Source organism: Lipomyces oligophaga (assembly GCF_038497815.1).
Source record: "Lipomyces oligophaga strain CBS 7107 unplaced genomic scaffold V1516scaffold_4, whole genome shotgun sequence".
Lineage (NCBI taxonomy): Eukaryota > Fungi > Ascomycota > Lipomycetes > Lipomycetales > Lipomycetaceae > Lipomyces > [Lipomyces] oligophaga.
This window is the reverse complement of record NW_027117788.1, coordinates 82,204-98,824: the sequence shown is the minus strand read 5'-3', so window position 1 is coordinate 98,824 and position 16,621 is coordinate 82,204. Positions and strand designations below refer to the sequence as shown.

General features: G+C 40.4%; 7 protein-coding genes and 1 non-coding gene across 8 annotated transcripts; 5 read left to right on the top strand and 3 right to left on the bottom strand.

Annotated features, from left to right (window-relative positions):
- Positions 1 to 442: 442 nt before the first annotated feature.
- V1516DRAFT_685353 (uncharacterized protein) lies at positions 443 to 1,625 on the top strand (the record flags this gene model as incomplete). Its single annotated transcript, XM_066923614.1, has 4 exons — positions 443 to 455; positions 599 to 691; positions 744 to 888; positions 944 to 1,625. The coding sequence occupies 4 exons, from the start codon at positions 443 to 445 to the stop codon at positions 1,623 to 1,625; spliced, it is 933 nt and encodes a 310-aa protein (XP_066777119.1).
- A 58-nt stretch (positions 1,626 to 1,683) lies between these two features.
- Positions 1,684 to 3,150, bottom strand: V1516DRAFT_664046 (uncharacterized protein; the record flags this gene model as incomplete). Its single annotated transcript, XM_066920561.1, has 1 exon — positions 1,684 to 3,150. The coding sequence occupies one exon, from the start codon at positions 3,148 to 3,150 to the stop codon at positions 1,684 to 1,686; it is 1,467 nt and encodes a 488-aa protein (XP_066777118.1).
- Positions 3,151 to 4,766: 1,616 nt separating this feature from the next.
- Positions 4,767 to 6,465, bottom strand: V1516DRAFT_685351 (succinate--CoA ligase; the record flags this gene model as incomplete). Its single annotated transcript, XM_066923613.1, has 4 exons — positions 4,767 to 5,887; positions 5,940 to 6,012; positions 6,076 to 6,141; positions 6,391 to 6,465. The coding sequence occupies 4 exons, from the start codon at positions 6,463 to 6,465 to the stop codon at positions 4,767 to 4,769; spliced, it is 1,335 nt and encodes a 444-aa protein (XP_066777117.1).
- A 929-nt stretch (positions 6,466 to 7,394) lies between these two features.
- On the top strand, positions 7,395 to 7,466 carry V1516DRAFT_t47. Its single transcript has one exon. It is a non-coding gene; the product is annotated as a tRNA-Met (tRNA).
- Positions 7,467 to 7,533: 67 nt separating this feature from the next.
- Positions 7,534 to 13,659, top strand: V1516DRAFT_313793 (uncharacterized protein). The gene is made up of 6 exons (XM_066918889.1): positions 7,534 to 7,635; positions 7,703 to 8,136; positions 8,204 to 12,352; positions 12,405 to 12,525; positions 12,581 to 13,398; positions 13,450 to 13,659. Exons 2-6 carry the CDS (start codon positions 7,978 to 7,980, stop codon positions 13,465 to 13,467), a joined length of 5,265 nt encoding a protein of 1,754 aa, XP_066777116.1. The 5' UTR covers positions 7,534 to 7,635; positions 7,703 to 7,977; the 3' UTR covers positions 13,468 to 13,659.
- On the top strand, positions 13,576 to 14,864 carry V1516DRAFT_674386 (uncharacterized protein). The gene has a single exon (XM_066922081.1). It carries the CDS (start codon positions 13,852 to 13,854, stop codon positions 14,596 to 14,598), a length of 747 nt encoding a protein of 248 aa, XP_066777115.1. The 5' UTR covers positions 13,576 to 13,851; the 3' UTR covers positions 14,599 to 14,864.
- Positions 14,789 to 15,331, top strand: V1516DRAFT_674385 (complex 1 protein-domain-containing protein). The gene has a single exon (XM_066922080.1). The coding sequence runs from the start codon at positions 14,935 to 14,937 to the stop codon at positions 15,181 to 15,183; it is 249 nt and encodes an 82-aa protein (XP_066777114.1). The 5' UTR covers positions 14,789 to 14,934; the 3' UTR covers positions 15,184 to 15,331.
- On the bottom strand, positions 15,274 to 16,120 carry V1516DRAFT_674383 (60S ribosomal protein eL33). The gene is made up of 4 exons (XM_066922079.1): positions 16,014 to 16,120; positions 15,865 to 15,942; positions 15,702 to 15,810; positions 15,274 to 15,643 (listed from the first exon to the last, which is right to left on the bottom strand). Exons 1-4 carry the CDS (start codon positions 16,030 to 16,032, stop codon positions 15,526 to 15,528), a joined length of 324 nt encoding a protein of 107 aa, XP_066777113.1. The 5' UTR covers positions 16,033 to 16,120; the 3' UTR covers positions 15,274 to 15,525.
- Between the last annotated feature and the right edge of the window lie 501 nt (positions 16,121 to 16,621).

Sequence of the window (16,621 nt, the reverse complement as noted above, 5' to 3'; positions counted from 1 at the left end):
GTCATTACAAAAATATTATTTATTATTTATTTCCAAAGGAACAAAAAATTCTATAAATTAAGCTTGGGTCCGATAAACTTCTGATAGCGGCGCGATAAGCTGGACCTTCCGTTATCTCTGTCGGACTGCTGACCTGGACCAATCATTAAATCTTCCACTTGTTAAAAGCGTTCTAAAATCAAATCAATGAGTAAGTATATTGGTTTCAATTATGTAGTACTTCAGTTATACCATACTGAGCGTACTTTGCCACAATCTTTATACTTTCTTAGGGGCAAATAATTGATGAAAGAGCGTGGCTGTTCCAAAGTTGGGTCAGTTAAGTCACCACCAAAGAGATTTGTCCACTCTTCCTCGACTATAAACTAGAGTCTCTCCGCACTTTTTTCACTTTCTTATCTAAGCAATTTCAGTACACTTGATTCACGATCCGATTTGCAAAATGGGCAAAAAACGTAAGTCAATTGACTGATAATCGATGGAATATTCTTGAAATTCAGCTCGAATTTTGAAATTATAAGATTATCGCATATATTTCGATATTATTCCTCGCTATCGGATAATTCTGAAACTGTGCCTAGTTGCTAATTGTGAACAGGCGTTCTTATTTGCTACGGTGTTGACATTGATGCTGTTGCCGGTTGGCTAGGCTCGTATGGTGGTGAAGATTCTAGCAACGATATTTCTCGAGGTAAAATATCCTTTTTCTTTCTATTTCCATTCAATATTGTAACATGTACTAGGTCTCTGGGCGGGAACGGTCGGTGTCCGGCGTCTGTTGAAATTGTTTGACAAATATAACATCAAGGCAACTTGGTTCATTCCTGGTCACTCTCTCGAGACATTCCCAGAAGAGTGCGCCATGGTTAGAGATCAGGGCCACGAAATGTAAGTACATAGATCTAGATCACTCAATCAATACATCTGTGCTAAAATGTTACAGCGGTCTCCACGGTTACTCCCACGAAAACCCAGCAGATATGAGCATTGAACAACAGGCCGATGTCCTTGACAAGACATACAGACTGCTGACCGACTTTTGTGGAAAGCCTCCGAAAGGTTCCGTTGCTCCCTGGTGGGAAACTTCTAAAGAAGGCGCAGAACTTCTGCTTAAGTACGGTATAGAGTACGACCACTCTCTCAGTCACCACGATTGTCAACCCTACTGGCTTCGTACCGGAGACACGTGGACGAAGATCGATTACACCAAGAAGGCAGAGGAATGGATGAAGCCTCTTATTAAGGGCCAAGAAACCGGTCTAGTTGAAATCCCTGGAAATTGGTATATCGACGATCTTCCTCCAATGATGTTCATCAAGGCTGCTGCAAATTCTCAAGGTTGGGTTAACGCGCGCGACACGGAGGATCTTTGGCGTGATCATTTTGACTATTTCTATCGTGAGTATGATGAGTTCATTTTTCCCATGACCATCCATCCCGATGTCTCGGGCCGTCCGCATGTTGCTTTGATGCACGAACGGCTCATTGAATACTTTAACTCCCATGAAGGTGTTGAATGGGTCACTATGGGCCAAATGGCTGACGACTTCAAATCTAAAAACTCTCCTCCTGAAGGTGCTCTAATGCCTGCTCCTCCCGGTGCAATTCTTAAAGAAGGAAAATAGACGAAGCTTTCGATACCTAACAGGTGTTAAGAGTTCGTTTCGTCGTATAATATACAATTTAAAACCAAAAATTAACACTAGCGCTAGGAGTCAAACTCTTAACGTAGTGCCACCATCCTGCCTTTACTGATGAGCACAAGTGATATAAAAATGACAAGAAACCTACAGGAATAAATAGACCATCACCTGGACTCAAAATGCACTCCAAAAATCCCGATTCCCATTGGAATTCAGGAAATTGGTCTCGATATTCTCGCTTCATTCTTGATGCATGTCGCAATTGTGCAAATAAATCAGTTGTCATCTCATCTCCATCAATCCATGCTGACTTGGAGGGACTAAAATCTTCATCGAAGTATTTTTCAACGCACCCTTTTTCAAGTTCGACAGTACTTGTATTACTCATATCAATTCCATTTTCCGGTTCTCGTGGGTACATTGTAGCACTAGGATTATAAAGTCGAAGATATTTACACCCAACTACTTGAACAAGAACATTATTATAAGGATCAGTATGAAGTGGAGAAATTGTGCCTCTAGGTCCAATCCATGCATTAATAGTGACTGAGTCTTTTGTAGAAATTTCAGGAAAATGAATCAGATTAGGAACTAAAATATCCTTTCGTAAACTATTAATCTGAAGAAATAAATCATATTGTGCCAAATAAGATTTTGCAGGTCTATCTTCAAATCTAGGGAGGAGTAAACATTCTGATAATAAGTCTCCAAAACTCACAAATTTCTGTGTCCAGGCTTCAGAAACATAACTGGATCCAATTTCGACAGGTACTATTCGCCTTCCATTACTCGTTGCTTCCATGAGATAGCCAACTCGATTCCAGGATTCGCTCGCAGGCCAAGAAGAGGCAATACTTCGTATGCATTTAGGTTCGAGAAAGCTTGAGAATCCATTATTGATTAAATGATTAGATTGTGAAGTTGATAGAAGTTTGGACGCATTGTCTATTTCAGGTCCTTGAATTACGTCGACAAGACAGCTTGGATCCAAATATGCACGCATGGACTCACAAATTTTCAAATCACTCTGCGAGCACATGAACTCAGAAAATATGTTCTTCCTCTTCTGTACGACGGTGATCGTCTCATATTCGGCTAGAACATTGTAAAACTTGTTAATCAACTGTCGTAACGAGTGCCGGACAGCCGAACCACCGATAATCAAGCCCGTGTCGATCTCTCGGATGATTGCGTCGAACGGAAATGAGGCCTGTCGATGGTTATTAAACCTGAACCAATTCTCTACCAGTGAAATTGATAAAAGACAGCATGCTTCGGAAAGTATTTGCAGATATTGTACTGGTACAGAGGTATACTGATATGCGTTGATCTGGTTGTTTGCGAGGGCTTTCAATGTTGCGATATTTGGACCAAAACTCGATGCAATGCTCTCATTATTCTGCGAGTTATCTAGGCTGACATCTTGATTTTCTGATTGACCTGTAGAGGTACAACTTATTTTAATCAAGGCAATTAGGCCAGGCGAAAGATCTATCCGATCAGCCATTTCCACGTCTTGTCTAATTTCGTCTATCAATTTCACCAATTCCTTATGACATCTAGATTGTGATAATTTATTTTCTTTATTCTCTTCGGTCCCAAAATTCGAATGCTCCATAACTAAAAGTAATTAAAACTTATTAAAGTTATTACTCCGTGGGTTGAATTTTGATCTAGCTAACTGTATTCTCCTTCAAGCAGATTTAGCTAGGCTTAATCTCAGACATGAATGACGACAAATTCGGAACAGGAATCGGATGACCCTTAATTTTCATCAATAAAAAACTGAATGATCTATCTAAATGTCATATTCCTGGTGATATGTATGTCATACTTATATTGACTCTATATAAGCTACGACCCTGACTAGATCGAACAGGAATTGATCAATTACGTAATCAAAGACTGTCAATGAATTACGTGGTTTAAAATATTCTAATTATTCAATCTTAAATTCAACTGCTTTTTCCATAAATGATAAAATAGGAATTAAACTATTTGAGCAAAGCTATATCTCTTACTATATTTGATATTCTCCATACAGAGCGCGATTGTTTTGTATTACCGCTTTAGTAAGAGCTAAACAACGCGTAAACATCACCATGGATTCTAACGTTCACATGCGCATTATGGCCTATGGAGATCGTTTACTATTACCTAAAATGGTAAAACCCTATTATCTGGTCGAAAATACTATAAGTTCAGCTGATTTCCGTAGTTCATTAACCTATTAATCTGTTCCTTTATCGGAGGCGAGCAAAGAGCGCGCTCTCCCCCTGATACCCTGGGTTATGTACGGTATGCTGTGGTTGGCTGATCACCACAAGTTCAAAATTCGATTAGACCATGTCTGTCCCATTTCTGAGAAATTATTTAATTATATCTTCTCTTGACTTTTCAAGAAGCATCAGAAGTTGTTTGATTCACTCGGCTAAGCTGCTATTGCCGATTTTAAGGAAGACCTGTATGGGGCATATCTCTCCGGAACTCAGCCCCCTGTTTGACGGATGATTTAACTTCCACGCGCTTTATTGTTAGAGGCCAGTCGTTCACACAGGAACCTGACCTGACTATGTATCCGCCCTGATCATAGTTGCTAATTTCTGTAACGTTTAGAATTTGCAATGAAAAGTCCCGGACAACTTGTATTCATACCCCTCTATATTTTTGCTGGGCACGACAACGGATATTGATCTCTCTCCAATTCCGATATTTATATGTCGTCAGGAATATATTCGCTAATTTCTAATATATTTTCTCCTTTTCACTAAATTTTCCATTCTCTATAAGTCGATTGCTTGCGGAATTCCATGTTCTCACACTATTCTAGATTTCCGTTCACAAAACAAAAATTATGAAACGCATATATTTGTAAAATTAATGATTCAATAGTGCGCAGAATATTTTAGTGAAAGAAACATCTTGACCGAATGCGCAGCATCCTGTGAAAAAGCCAACTAGTTTCGATCCACAACTCCTTGCCAACTAAGCATTCCAATAACAAATTCTAGTCTAAAAGTAGTAACAGACAGGATAACGAATATAAAAAAACCAACAACTGAACAAAATAGAACTAATCTAGAAACTTCTACAATAGCTTAAATACGAATCACGCTGGTACGTTCAGAGAGGAAGTTCAAAGGAAACGTTGACATCGATTTCTCTGGCCATAGAAACAAACTTGGAAAGCTGACATGCTTTCTGCGCAGCTTCATCTAGATCAGTAAACGAAAAAATTTTGAGGCCTGAGTCACTAATCAAACGTTGCGCTTCGTCAACATTAGTACCCTGAAGACGGGCAATAATAGGAACAGTGATGTTCATCTCCTGAGCAGTAGCAATCAAGCCCTTCGCAATATTATCGCAGCGAACAATACCACCAAAAATATTGACGAAAATGGCAGTCACCTTGTTCTCACGAAGTAAGATGCTAAAAGCTTCGCGAATCGCCTCAGCTGTAGCACCACCACCGCAATCAAGGAAATTGGCTGGATTTCCACCATAGAGCTTGATGATGTCCATAGTTGCCATGGCGAGACCAGCACCATTAACAAGGCAACCAATATTACCGTCAAGCTTAATGAAATTCAAACCGTATTGAGCAGCCTCAATCTCATCTGGATCTTCCTGTGAAAGATCACGGAATGACCAGACCTCCTTCTGGCGGAATGATGCGTTATCATCAAATCCCAGTTTAGCATCCATGGCAAGAACACGATGATCAATAGTCTCCGACAATGGATTGATTTCAATCTGAGTAGCATCTTTCTCATTGAAGATTTTATAAAGCTTTTTGACGATGTCAGCCGTCTGAGCTATCGTGGTCGATGCAAATCCAAGCGACTTAGCAACATTCTGAGCCAGCTCATCCGTAACACCCTCATGAATATTCACTGGGAAAGAATGAATAGCATCAGGGGTATCGTGCGCAACAGTTTCAATATCCATGCCACCCTCGCTTGAAGCGACAATGACAGGACCACGAGTCGTACGATCAAGCAAAACAGCAAGATAGGCCTCGTTGCGGACAAATTCACGTTCGACAACGTAAACAGCATTGCAAGGCTTGCCTGAAGCACCAGTCTGCTTAGTGATGAGCTTATGTCCAAGCATTTGCTCTGCGAAGATCTTGATCTCCAACGGAGAATTAACTAGCTTGACTCCACCCTTCAAACCAGTATCAAAAGTACCTTTTCCACGGCCTCCAGCAAGGACCTGAGCTTTAATAACCAAGTCCTCGGTATCTAGGAAATATATTAGCATCATATTCCTTATTCAATGCCATATTGTTCATACCAAGCTTTTTGGCAATCTCCTCAGCTCCTTCGGCCGTAGTAGCAGCATCTCCAGCGGGGACCGGCACTCCATACTGCATAAATCAGTGAGTTAGTCAAGAGTTCAGATCGGTAAACTAAAAAATAAATATACTTACATCTCTGAGAATCTGAGCAGATCTGTACTCATGGAGAGACAAAAATCGCTTCTGCACAGCAGAAGGCTAAGGACACAAGTTAGCTTTTGGATACAGGGAGAGGAGGTTCCTAATACGACCACCATGAACCCCACTTAAATGAAGTTGAATTGGTGATAGACTTTGATTCCCTCAATTTCACAATAAACTACTACACAATGATCGAAAGCCAATCATAAGAAATAGCAATTGAACATATCTTGAGCACTACCAATGAAGCAGGATACTCCACTGAGCTTTGCGGGCCAGCTTAGCCCGTAAGCAGTCAAATCATACCTGTCGGGGCGCGCCAGCGCGCAACGATGCAATAGTAGCTCGGTTACAGAGCAAAGCAAGACCTTTAGAATACATTCTGCTCGGCACAATTAAACAATACACAAACAAATGAGCGAAATTGTCTTTCTAATCTCGAATCAATCGGAATTTCAAAAGTTGGAATTCATAATAATATAATCGTGAAAACCAGTTCTAGCCAGCGAAAGAGCACGAGTAGGCTGATCTCCGCACTTGTAACCTAGCCCTGGCTATTTTGCTCCCAATCTCGGCTCTCGGGTGGATGGACAAGGAGCTCTCAGGGCCGAGCATGGAGGAAGACCCGGAGTTCATAACGGACGAAAGCAAAATGGCAATCATGAGCAGCCTAATAAAGTTGGTTTCATCGGGCGTTCCGGTGGAATACGAGTCGGAAGCAGGACGATAATCGTGCATCAGAAGTGCAATCTGGATAGAGACAAGAGAACTGACATAATTGGGTGCCGATGAAGATCCGGATCGCTTCTTCAACCTTGATTGCCGTTCTCTTGCATACTCGATTCTATTGGTTCAGCAATGCATCAATGAGCTAAACATTTCTTGCAAATCAACTTGAGTGCATTTCACCTTCCATACTTCCATTTGGCTCCGTTATCTATAGAATGAGAATTACATCTCCTGCGAGAAGTTAGAGGCAGTTTCACGTGATGATCACACAAACAAAAATCTGTAGAAATCGACTCTTTTGCTACTGATCATAAAATCGAGCTGAAACGATAATTGAAAAGTGTATTACAACATTCACAAATTGACCGAAGAGAAATATTTTACAACGGCAAACCCTTTTCATTGCAGGGTGACTCTGGTAGATGTTACCCGTGTAGCCTTATAAGAGATGCTTTTTTGGCTGTAGCTTCCTTTCCCTTACAGAACCGTCATATACAAGTGAAAGAGAATAGGAATAGTTATTCCAGATCCCAAAAGCTTGCCTATATGATGAATGAAAGTTTATAATGTTTAACTTGTATAGCGATGTGGCGCAGTGGAAGCGCGCAGGGCTCATAACCCTGATGTCCGTGGATCGAAACCACGCATCGCTAGTTAATTTTTATTTTTGTAATTTTTTAAAAAATTTGACTAATAAAATTTTTTGGTAAATAAGAAGGAAGTTAACTGTAATTTAATTAATTAAAATCCACCAAGAGTGAATCATTTGAAACTTTGAGATTGAGACGGAATAGCCGGTGACAAGAATGGTTGATCAAAAAGGTAATTCCTTGGGAGAATGACAAACTCTATTGTGACTTAAGGCAATAGCGAATTCTGACTAGCTTAGTTCCATACGGACCTCCAGCCAACGCAGAGATCATATAATTCAGGCTTTTATAATTAAGGAGATATATCCGAGATTATATCTCTAATACGATTTAATCAGAGCAAGGACTTTACAAAATTGATTTTGCTGGACAGATAATCGGGAGACGTGCTATTTCTGTCGGACCGATAGTGCCCTGTCTCGAGCTTACAGTCACTTATTTGTGAACTCTGTAGCGAGCATTAGACGACTTTCTGACTAGTTATCTGATTAGTGGAATATACGGAACCAAAGGAATGCATTTGGCATGGGTTCCTCGGAAAATCCAAAAGCGACTTGTGCGCTATCTTCTTTCGCGCGTTGCTGTGTTTGATGAAGTTGATTTGAGGAATTTGGACATCCAGCTGGGATCTAGCAGTAAGATCACTCTTCGTGATGTCAGTCTCAATACTACGGTAAGATCTCATATTTATATACGTTTCTTTGGCCATCAAATTATTAATACGTCAATTTGCTTTGTAGGCATTTGCTTTGCCAGGAATGACCATTCAGGGAGGTAAAATTGGCACTATTACGGTCAGCATCCCGACAAATATCGTAACTACTGCGATCTCTATTTCATTATCAGATGTAGCCATAGTTATTTTGCCTGATCCGTCTGTTTCTGATCACATGAAGGAATTTTCCAATGAAACGTCACTGAATTTCGCGACTTCTCTATCGGCAGCTGAAACGATTGAGTTGACAAGTTCGGTTTATGGCCATGGTCCTCTAGCAGAGAGTGATTCGGAGCTTGAAGAGGATGAGCTAGATATTGATGAAGATGAATCATTAGTCGGATTTGGAGGTACTGGGTTTAGTTTGCAGCCTATCATATCAAATATGATCGATCGCCTGGTTTCACAACTACACATTACAGTTTCCAGCCTAAGGCTGAATTTCGTCACTCCTAACTCAGTTTTGGGGTATTTCGTCGGTGAAGCAGAATTTAAAACGGTGAAAGGAATTCGTCATTTGAAATTAAATAATATTTATTTGTCATTAAGTGAAAACACGGACCAATCTTTTCTAGGACCAATGTTGCATGATTCCATGGATTATTCAACGGACTCTTCGGTCGATGAATACGCTGGATCTTCTGACGAAATGGGTGAAGGAAGTAATTCATACAACCAATCACTATTTCAATCTGCTCGGAGTCAGTCTATGACTGAAAGCATGTTCTTTTCAGCGCAGGAAGCCAAGGAAATACATGAGTGTGTCGATCAAGCTACCAAAGACGCGCTTCGGTTTGAGAACTCTAGTATTCTAGCCGAAGAATTGGGAGATTGTAAACGTGGACATGAATCGCGATTTCTATGGTGTGACTCAATTGTGTCCCAGTCTGATCAGTCAGTCTCTAAAATATCTATCGGATTGGTTAGGTTGGGCCTGTTACATATAGATTTGTCATCATCAATTATTGACAATGCTTTCGAAATTTTCATGCATATCGCTAATACTGGTATTGGAGGCGAGACTTTACACAGGACCACAGATTCACGTTCAGTCTCTACAGGATCGTCCAAGGGTTCCTTCAAAGTCGACATTAGCTCGCAGGCACAGATTTCCAAAGATTCAGTAGTTTTGTCACCTCGCCAGTCCGAAATTAATATTGAAAAATTTGAAGTATTGCCGTCCTCAGATATTGACGAGCATGGATCCTTCAATAATCCTGAACTGCTAAAGGTGGTTTGTGAAAACATCTGCTTCGAGCTGAATCCTCATCAACAGGGTGAGGTACAAAATTCTGGGTTAAGAATAAAGGGAAAAGATGTATCTAGTACGATCATTATACAGCATCTACAGGCTATGCTTAATTCCGAAGTCGTGATAAACTTTACAGGTCCTTCATCCGCAGAACCAGATTTCATAACCGGTATGCGCGGGACCGAAAGATATGTCGAATTACCAAAGAAGCTATTAATCAATGCTGATCAAAACATAATTCGAGAGCTCCTCGATTTGTATGATCGTCTAAATAAAGCAATACTGCCTCTTACTAGGAAACCTGCTTTCAAGGAACTGTTTATGTCAAATACTACTTTGCTTGCTGAAACAAATGAGATTGAGCTTAGATTTGCCCCCGCTTCGTCTGAAATTTATTGTCGTTTATTGATTTGCCCTCTGACTATCACAAAGCGTGGAATACACTGTGAAATGATTGAGCTAGGAGTTCCAGGAGGAAAGATGAGGGTGTATCGATTCAAATGCCAAACAGACTCCGATAAGTGGTATTCGGATGTGATCAACCCAAGCTTGAATGAATTAATGTCAACTGTTATTTCGTCTTCATTGATACAGGCCGAGGTTTCCTCACCGCAGGATGTCATTGCCTGGGCTCAGGCTTTTAGTCAAATTGATATTGGATCGATTGCGACCGGCTCTGCGGATTCAAGCCCAAGGAAGCGCTCTCATTCTAAAACACATAGCCTCAGAACCATGCTTGAAGCTACTAGAATAGTTGTGATTGCTGATTTTCCGGAAAATATCGGCACCATTACTGTGAATTTGAAGGACACGAAATTAGCATTTCTTCAGCAGAATATCGTGCGCCTTATTGTTGCAACTTTGCAAATTGACTTTGAAACTGTGTCTACAGATAATGATGATGATCAAGAGTTTACTCTTCTTGATGCTGCTCTCACTGAGCTAATTGGAATCAAGCCTATGATGGCGATCAGTTTTCCATTTCCTCAAGATCGCAATGGCAAATTTTTAGAGAGTCATCCTGTTAGGTTTGAAGTTCCCGACAATAGTTCCAAGACTTTGGAATTTGATTTTTATAATTTGAAATTCGAGTATCGAATCGACATTATTTCAAAGTTACTATCACTTCTTCCGAGAAGTGAGAAGAATGGAACTAATAGAAAAGGTTTGGTTGAGGAATTAGAGACAGTTTCCGAACAAACAGATTTTGAAGTTGTCGAGGAAGTGCTAGGCGAAAAATCAATGATTGACAACGATTACTACGTGAACGATGGGTTTGAATCTGGATCTGATCTTTTGGCTGACCGTGCAGCAATTGAAACGGAGGTAATGACGGCGAGCTCGAAAGTTTTAAAAATTAGGCTTCATAATTGCGCAGTTGGACTGAATCCTCTCGAGTCTCATTCCAAAGGTTTATTTGTTATCGCAGAAGGATTTGCGAAGCATTGCATTTCTAGAGCGGAACCAGAGATACACAGCAGTTTTGTGAATATCAACAGCACGACATTATTTCTCATCAATGATGTAGAGGAACTACATGACCCTGATTTAAAAGCACAGTCAGGTAGAAGACATATGGAGCAAATGGAACATTTAAGCCCCTTCAGAGATCTTGGATATATTGAAGTTGCATGCATGTCGTCGGTCTCTGTAGTGGCAACAATGAAGCCTGGAGCAGGCTTATCGGGGCAATCAATAACAGATATTGAAATACAGGACAATTTTTTGATGCTCGAGACTTGTGCAGATTCTCTACAAACAATGGTTGAAGTTGTAAATGGATTGTTTTTGCCGACTGAGGAAGTTTCCGAAGATCGGAAGTATATGGTTGATGCAACAGAATCGGTCGATGTTTTGAGAAGCGTCGATGAAGATGCATTTGCAATGCGTTCAAGAGCGCACAATCTAACTTTACCTCGAAATTTAGAAAGTTTATCTATAATTGAAGAAGGAGCTCTATCAGATATTGCTGAGCCAGAAGAATTGGGTATTGTCGATAGTTATTATGATAGTCAACCTACTAGACAGTCGTCCAATCGAACATCAATCAGGATATCGGATTTGGCGACAAGTAAAAGCAGACAAATCTCTACTGAGATCGGCCTTGGCTCCGAAAGCTCAAGTAAATCAAACACCAGTTCGAGAGAATCTACAACCTTACAGTCAGATGTTAAAGAGATTGTGAGTGATATACAGATGTTAGAGAATCACTTTGCCGGTCGGTCACTCGTTGAAAATCCGTTGGTGCATGGTAAAGAGAAATCATTGAATCTCAAAGTACGAAATGTGCATTTTATATGGCAACTGTACGATGGCTATGATTGGCATAGCACTCAAAAAACGATCTCCAAGGCCGTGAAACATGTCGAGGGACGTGCTTGGGATGCTATTCGACATCGAGGTCATGGACATGGACATGGAGACAAGGACGAAGATGAAGCGATAATCGGAGATATTCTCTTTAATTCGATATATATTGGCATTCCATCCGGCCGGGATCCTCGAGAGTTGTACAGCGCAATCAATCAAGAAATAGACGATGAAAGTGATACTCTCAGCGTAGTATCACAATCGACTACATATTCGTCAACTTCCACCGCCCGGCCAGCACGAACCAAGAGCCACGGTATTCGTAACAAGCTACGTCTGACAAGATCCAAAAAGCACAAGATCCAGATAGAGCTTCGAGGTGTGTCTGTTGATTTGGCGAGATTTACTGAGAATTCGGTAGTTGCAAACTCAATTGATTTTCGAGTTCGCGAGTTTGATATTTTTGATAATATTCCGACATCATCTTGGAAGAAATTTGCCACGGCTATGTATCCTCCAGAGCTGCGAGAGGAAGGTGGAAGTATGCTGCGTTTAGAACTGTTGTCCGTTCGACCGGATCCATCACTAGAAACGTCCGAGTTGGTACTGAAAGTGAGTACAATCGAACAAATAATATTTGTTGTTATTGACAAGATGGGATTAGTTTTCGGCGATGCCATTGCGGTTATATGTTGATCAAGACGTTTTAGAGTTTTTCTCTCGATATTTTGAATTTCGCAATTCTGAAAAGCCCATTCCAAAGTCGAAAAGTGAAACTTATTTAGGTGAGTTCTAGCAAAGATGTTATCATGGATCTGCGCGAAATACTGATGGAAACAGAGAGAGTAGAGATCACTCAGATTGACATTAAGATGGATTATAAGCCGAAGAAGATCAATTATGCCGGATTACGTTCTGGCCGGACCACGGAGTTCATGAATTTTTTTGTATTGGACGATACAAAAATAATTTTGAGGGGAGTAGTCCTGTATGGGATCATGGGTTTCGAAAGACTGGTTAGCGATCTTCAAAATGTTTGGCTTCCCGACATTCGATCGACACAGCTGGGTGAAGTATTGGCTGGCGTTGCGCCTATCAGCTCGTTAGTCAAGATCGGCGGTGGCGTCAAAGACTTGGTTTATATTCCAGTTCAAGAGTATCGACGAGACGGACGGATTGTACGAGGAATCCAAAAGGGCGCACTTCGCTTTGCGCATGTTACGACGAAGGAGTTAGTTAACATCGGAGCTAAACTTGCTGTTGGCACGCAAAATGTGCTAGAGAATACGGAGATGCTAATTGTGGGCGATCATGAAGGCGAAGGCGACCGACATGGGCAATTGGAAGATTCAGATAGCGAGGACGAAGCTCCCAAGAAAATCAGCTTGTATGCAGATCAGCCAGCGACGATAAGTCAAGGATTACGACGGGCATATTCTAGCTTGAACCGGAATCTCGGAGCTGCAAGAGATATTATTGTTGCAATCCCTGCGGAAGCCAAAGAGCAAAGCGGAGCACAACGAGCAGCACTATCGGTTGCGAAAGCCACGCAGGTCGCGGTTATTCGTTCAATGATTGGCGCTACGGAGGCTATGTCTAATACATTGATGGGAGTCAGTAATCAAATAGATCCCGAACAGCGGCGTTCGGCAGAAGATGTAAGTTTAGTGTTTGGGTTTGGAACAAGATCATTTTTAACATTGATTTAGAAATACAAGAGACGTTAAGGTGGTTTTAGGAGTTTGAATTTGGAAAGGTTTTGAGGTGTTTCTTGGGAAAGAACTATATCAGCTAACATCCTCAATTTGTAATTATTATTTTTAATTTTATTATTATACATCTTTCTCGTATTGAGTTTGCTTAGCGTGTGTCTCATTGTGTTTTAATTCTGGCTGGGCGATGTTGGAGCTTTAACACTTCTCCCAATATTGTTTTCATGGCCCAAAGGAATCATTGCAACTCCGTTCACTACTTCTGTTGTGCACTGCCGTAATATTGTATTATGCTTGTAATATACATTTAATTCACTATATTTAAATGCAAGTATATACTGAAGGTTGTGCAAGCCAGAGCATAATACCATCAATACCCATCAAAGATGATTTAGCACAATGGACGGTAAAGTCACGGGCAGAATCAACAATACCAAAACGATAAAAGAGAAGAAAAAAGTCAGATTTGCTACACCAATCGATGAAATTCTCCGGTTTGACAATCGACTAGCGGTGATTGAATTAATTGATCTTCCAGGTTCTGGAAGTAACCCGAAGAGGGACTTACTTTTGCTGGATAATCGCCTGACTACAAATCAGAAGCAAGCGTTGAAACCGCATAGACCAAAGAATCGAAAAATGGGATTTAATTTGCAACCCAATATCTGCTCTCAGAACCATGACAAAGTAGAAATACCTACCCTCACTTCCACGCCGCTGGAAACATTACAGATTCCGACAAGCTTGTCGGAGCATATGACCAAGAGAGAGACTCTAACAATTGACTTCCCGTCACTCAAAGAGACAAAACTTCAATATGCCTCTTTTGAGAATGGCACCAATAGCAAACGTATACAAATTGAGCATGACGATTCCAAAGAATTCAGTCTACATTCTGCGACTAGTATTGTCGAGGAAAAAAACCCAATAACAGTACTAATCAACAAACTTAAAACGATCATCTTGCCTGAACAAACTTCGCAAGCCTCACTTTCAGTTTCACCATCATTGCTGGACTCCACTTCAAAAAAATCGAAAATTCAAAGAATAAGAGATAATGCTAGTCTTCGTCAGCTGGAAAGTCGGAAGCCAAAATCTGGCCGCATGAAAAAGTTGAGAAATGTAATTGAATCTGAAGAGACTTGAAGGCTTGAATTAATCGTTTGAATAGTAAATTTTGAAGGTTATGATAACTAAACTATTATAGAGGCGAGCTTGATCGCTATAGACGATATTACATAATCGTAATTGCACGAACGCCTTGAGTTATCATTGATCACCATTACCATCTCTTTCCAGCCGTAAACTCCGTTTCAATCTTTATGAGAAAATGTCAGCATGCAAGTTTGTTACTTGTTATTGATTCAGCATATTAAATCAAAATAATCTAATAGATTATTCGAGGAATTCATTTGATAAGCGCCGGATTTATTCTTTAGTCCTGAAAAAACCCTCAAATCACTTTCCGCCTCAACAAACGAAATGACTTCTTCACCCGCCACGCTCAATTTATATCGATCTTTTCTGCGAACTGCACGTGGGTTTTCAGCTTATAATTTTCGAGAATACGCTCTCCGACGGACAAAGGATGCATTTCATATGAATAAGGATTTGACTGATCCTGAAGAAGTGCAGATGTGTCTCAAGAAGGCTAACGAAGAGCTGGCGATACTTAAGCGTCAAACAGCGATCAGCCAGATGTATCAATTTCAAAAACTTGTTGTCGAATAAGTATTTCAATTACTTTACGATCAAGTTTCAATAATCTACATTTAATCTACACAAAGTCATACGTCTTGATCGAATCTTCCTTCAACTTCCTTGTATATGAATCCCTAGCATGTATTTCAATATAATACAATATGAAATTATCGATAGCAGTACTTTTATAAATAACAAAGATAACACCGTGACTTCATACTCGATAGAATGCACAGCATTTCAGTTCTGCTGACATTCCAATGTTTTCAGTTTAGCCAAAGAGTTAACTGAATTTGCAATAAACGCCTTTTGTTTATTAGTTTTAATATATTTATTTCCATCGGTCTCCATTATGATCAATGTACGACTGATTTAGATATTAGATGGGTAAAGCATGATTCTGACGCTAGCGCCAAATGACTTGGGAGGCAGATTGGACCGGAATTTGGCACGAACGACGCCAGAGTTTCCATGAGCACGAGTAACCTTACTATATCACGAAGTTAAAATCAATCCTTCAGCAGTAATATATCAAAAATTACACATACCCCCAGATGACACGAATCTTGGTTCCCTTAATCTCCTTCTGAGCTCTGTAGACAAAAGCAACACGCTTGCCAAAGTAGAACTGTGCTTCTTTAGGAGTAGTAACACCCTCTACCAAACGAGTTTAACACGAGAACGCAAATACAATGTCGAATAACAACCTACCAATCTGAACCAACGAAACATTAGGATAGCTGTTACGCTTGCCCCGCTTATGAGCAAGGTGCTTTCCCTTAACGTAGACTATAAATCGATAAGTTAGTAACAAACGATACATCGAACGGATCAAGCTGAATTGAAATCGAAAAACATACGTCTGTGAGTTTCCGGCATTTCAATGAAAATTATTGACTTTCTTTTTATTAAAAAGAATTTGTCTGCTCAATAAATATTAACTAACCACGAGAATTATAACAATTATCAGAGGAAAGGAATCCGCGATGTCCTGCGACACTCTAACAAACTCCCCGCCGCAGCAGCTTCCCAATAGAGTAAACTCTTGGAATTCGTCTGATGTGACTGCTTAATAAAACCCTAAGTGATAGCCCTATACCTATCATCCCAAAATTAGGGCATGCGCGGCTGGATACGTTGGCAGCTAGGAACTATAAAAGTGTCTGCTTGCGCTCTTCCTTTAAAATTTTCTTCTTTCTCTTTTTGTCGACGTACTTCAGTAAGTAACCCCCCCTAACAGCAGGTAGCAGCAGTATTTGTTATTTGCCGGTTATGGAACAAATAATCTATAAGGATTTTGCTGTATATGACTCATTTGCTAACTCCCTCCGCAGTAGGATCATTTCTATAGTAGACGTCATTCTTTGATTTTTTCAAAGAAGCCATTGAATCCAACTTGGTTGATGAGTTATGCGCCTTCATGCCCAAGAGTGAGTTTTTTTCTCCTAAATAGGTCTTTTGGATACCA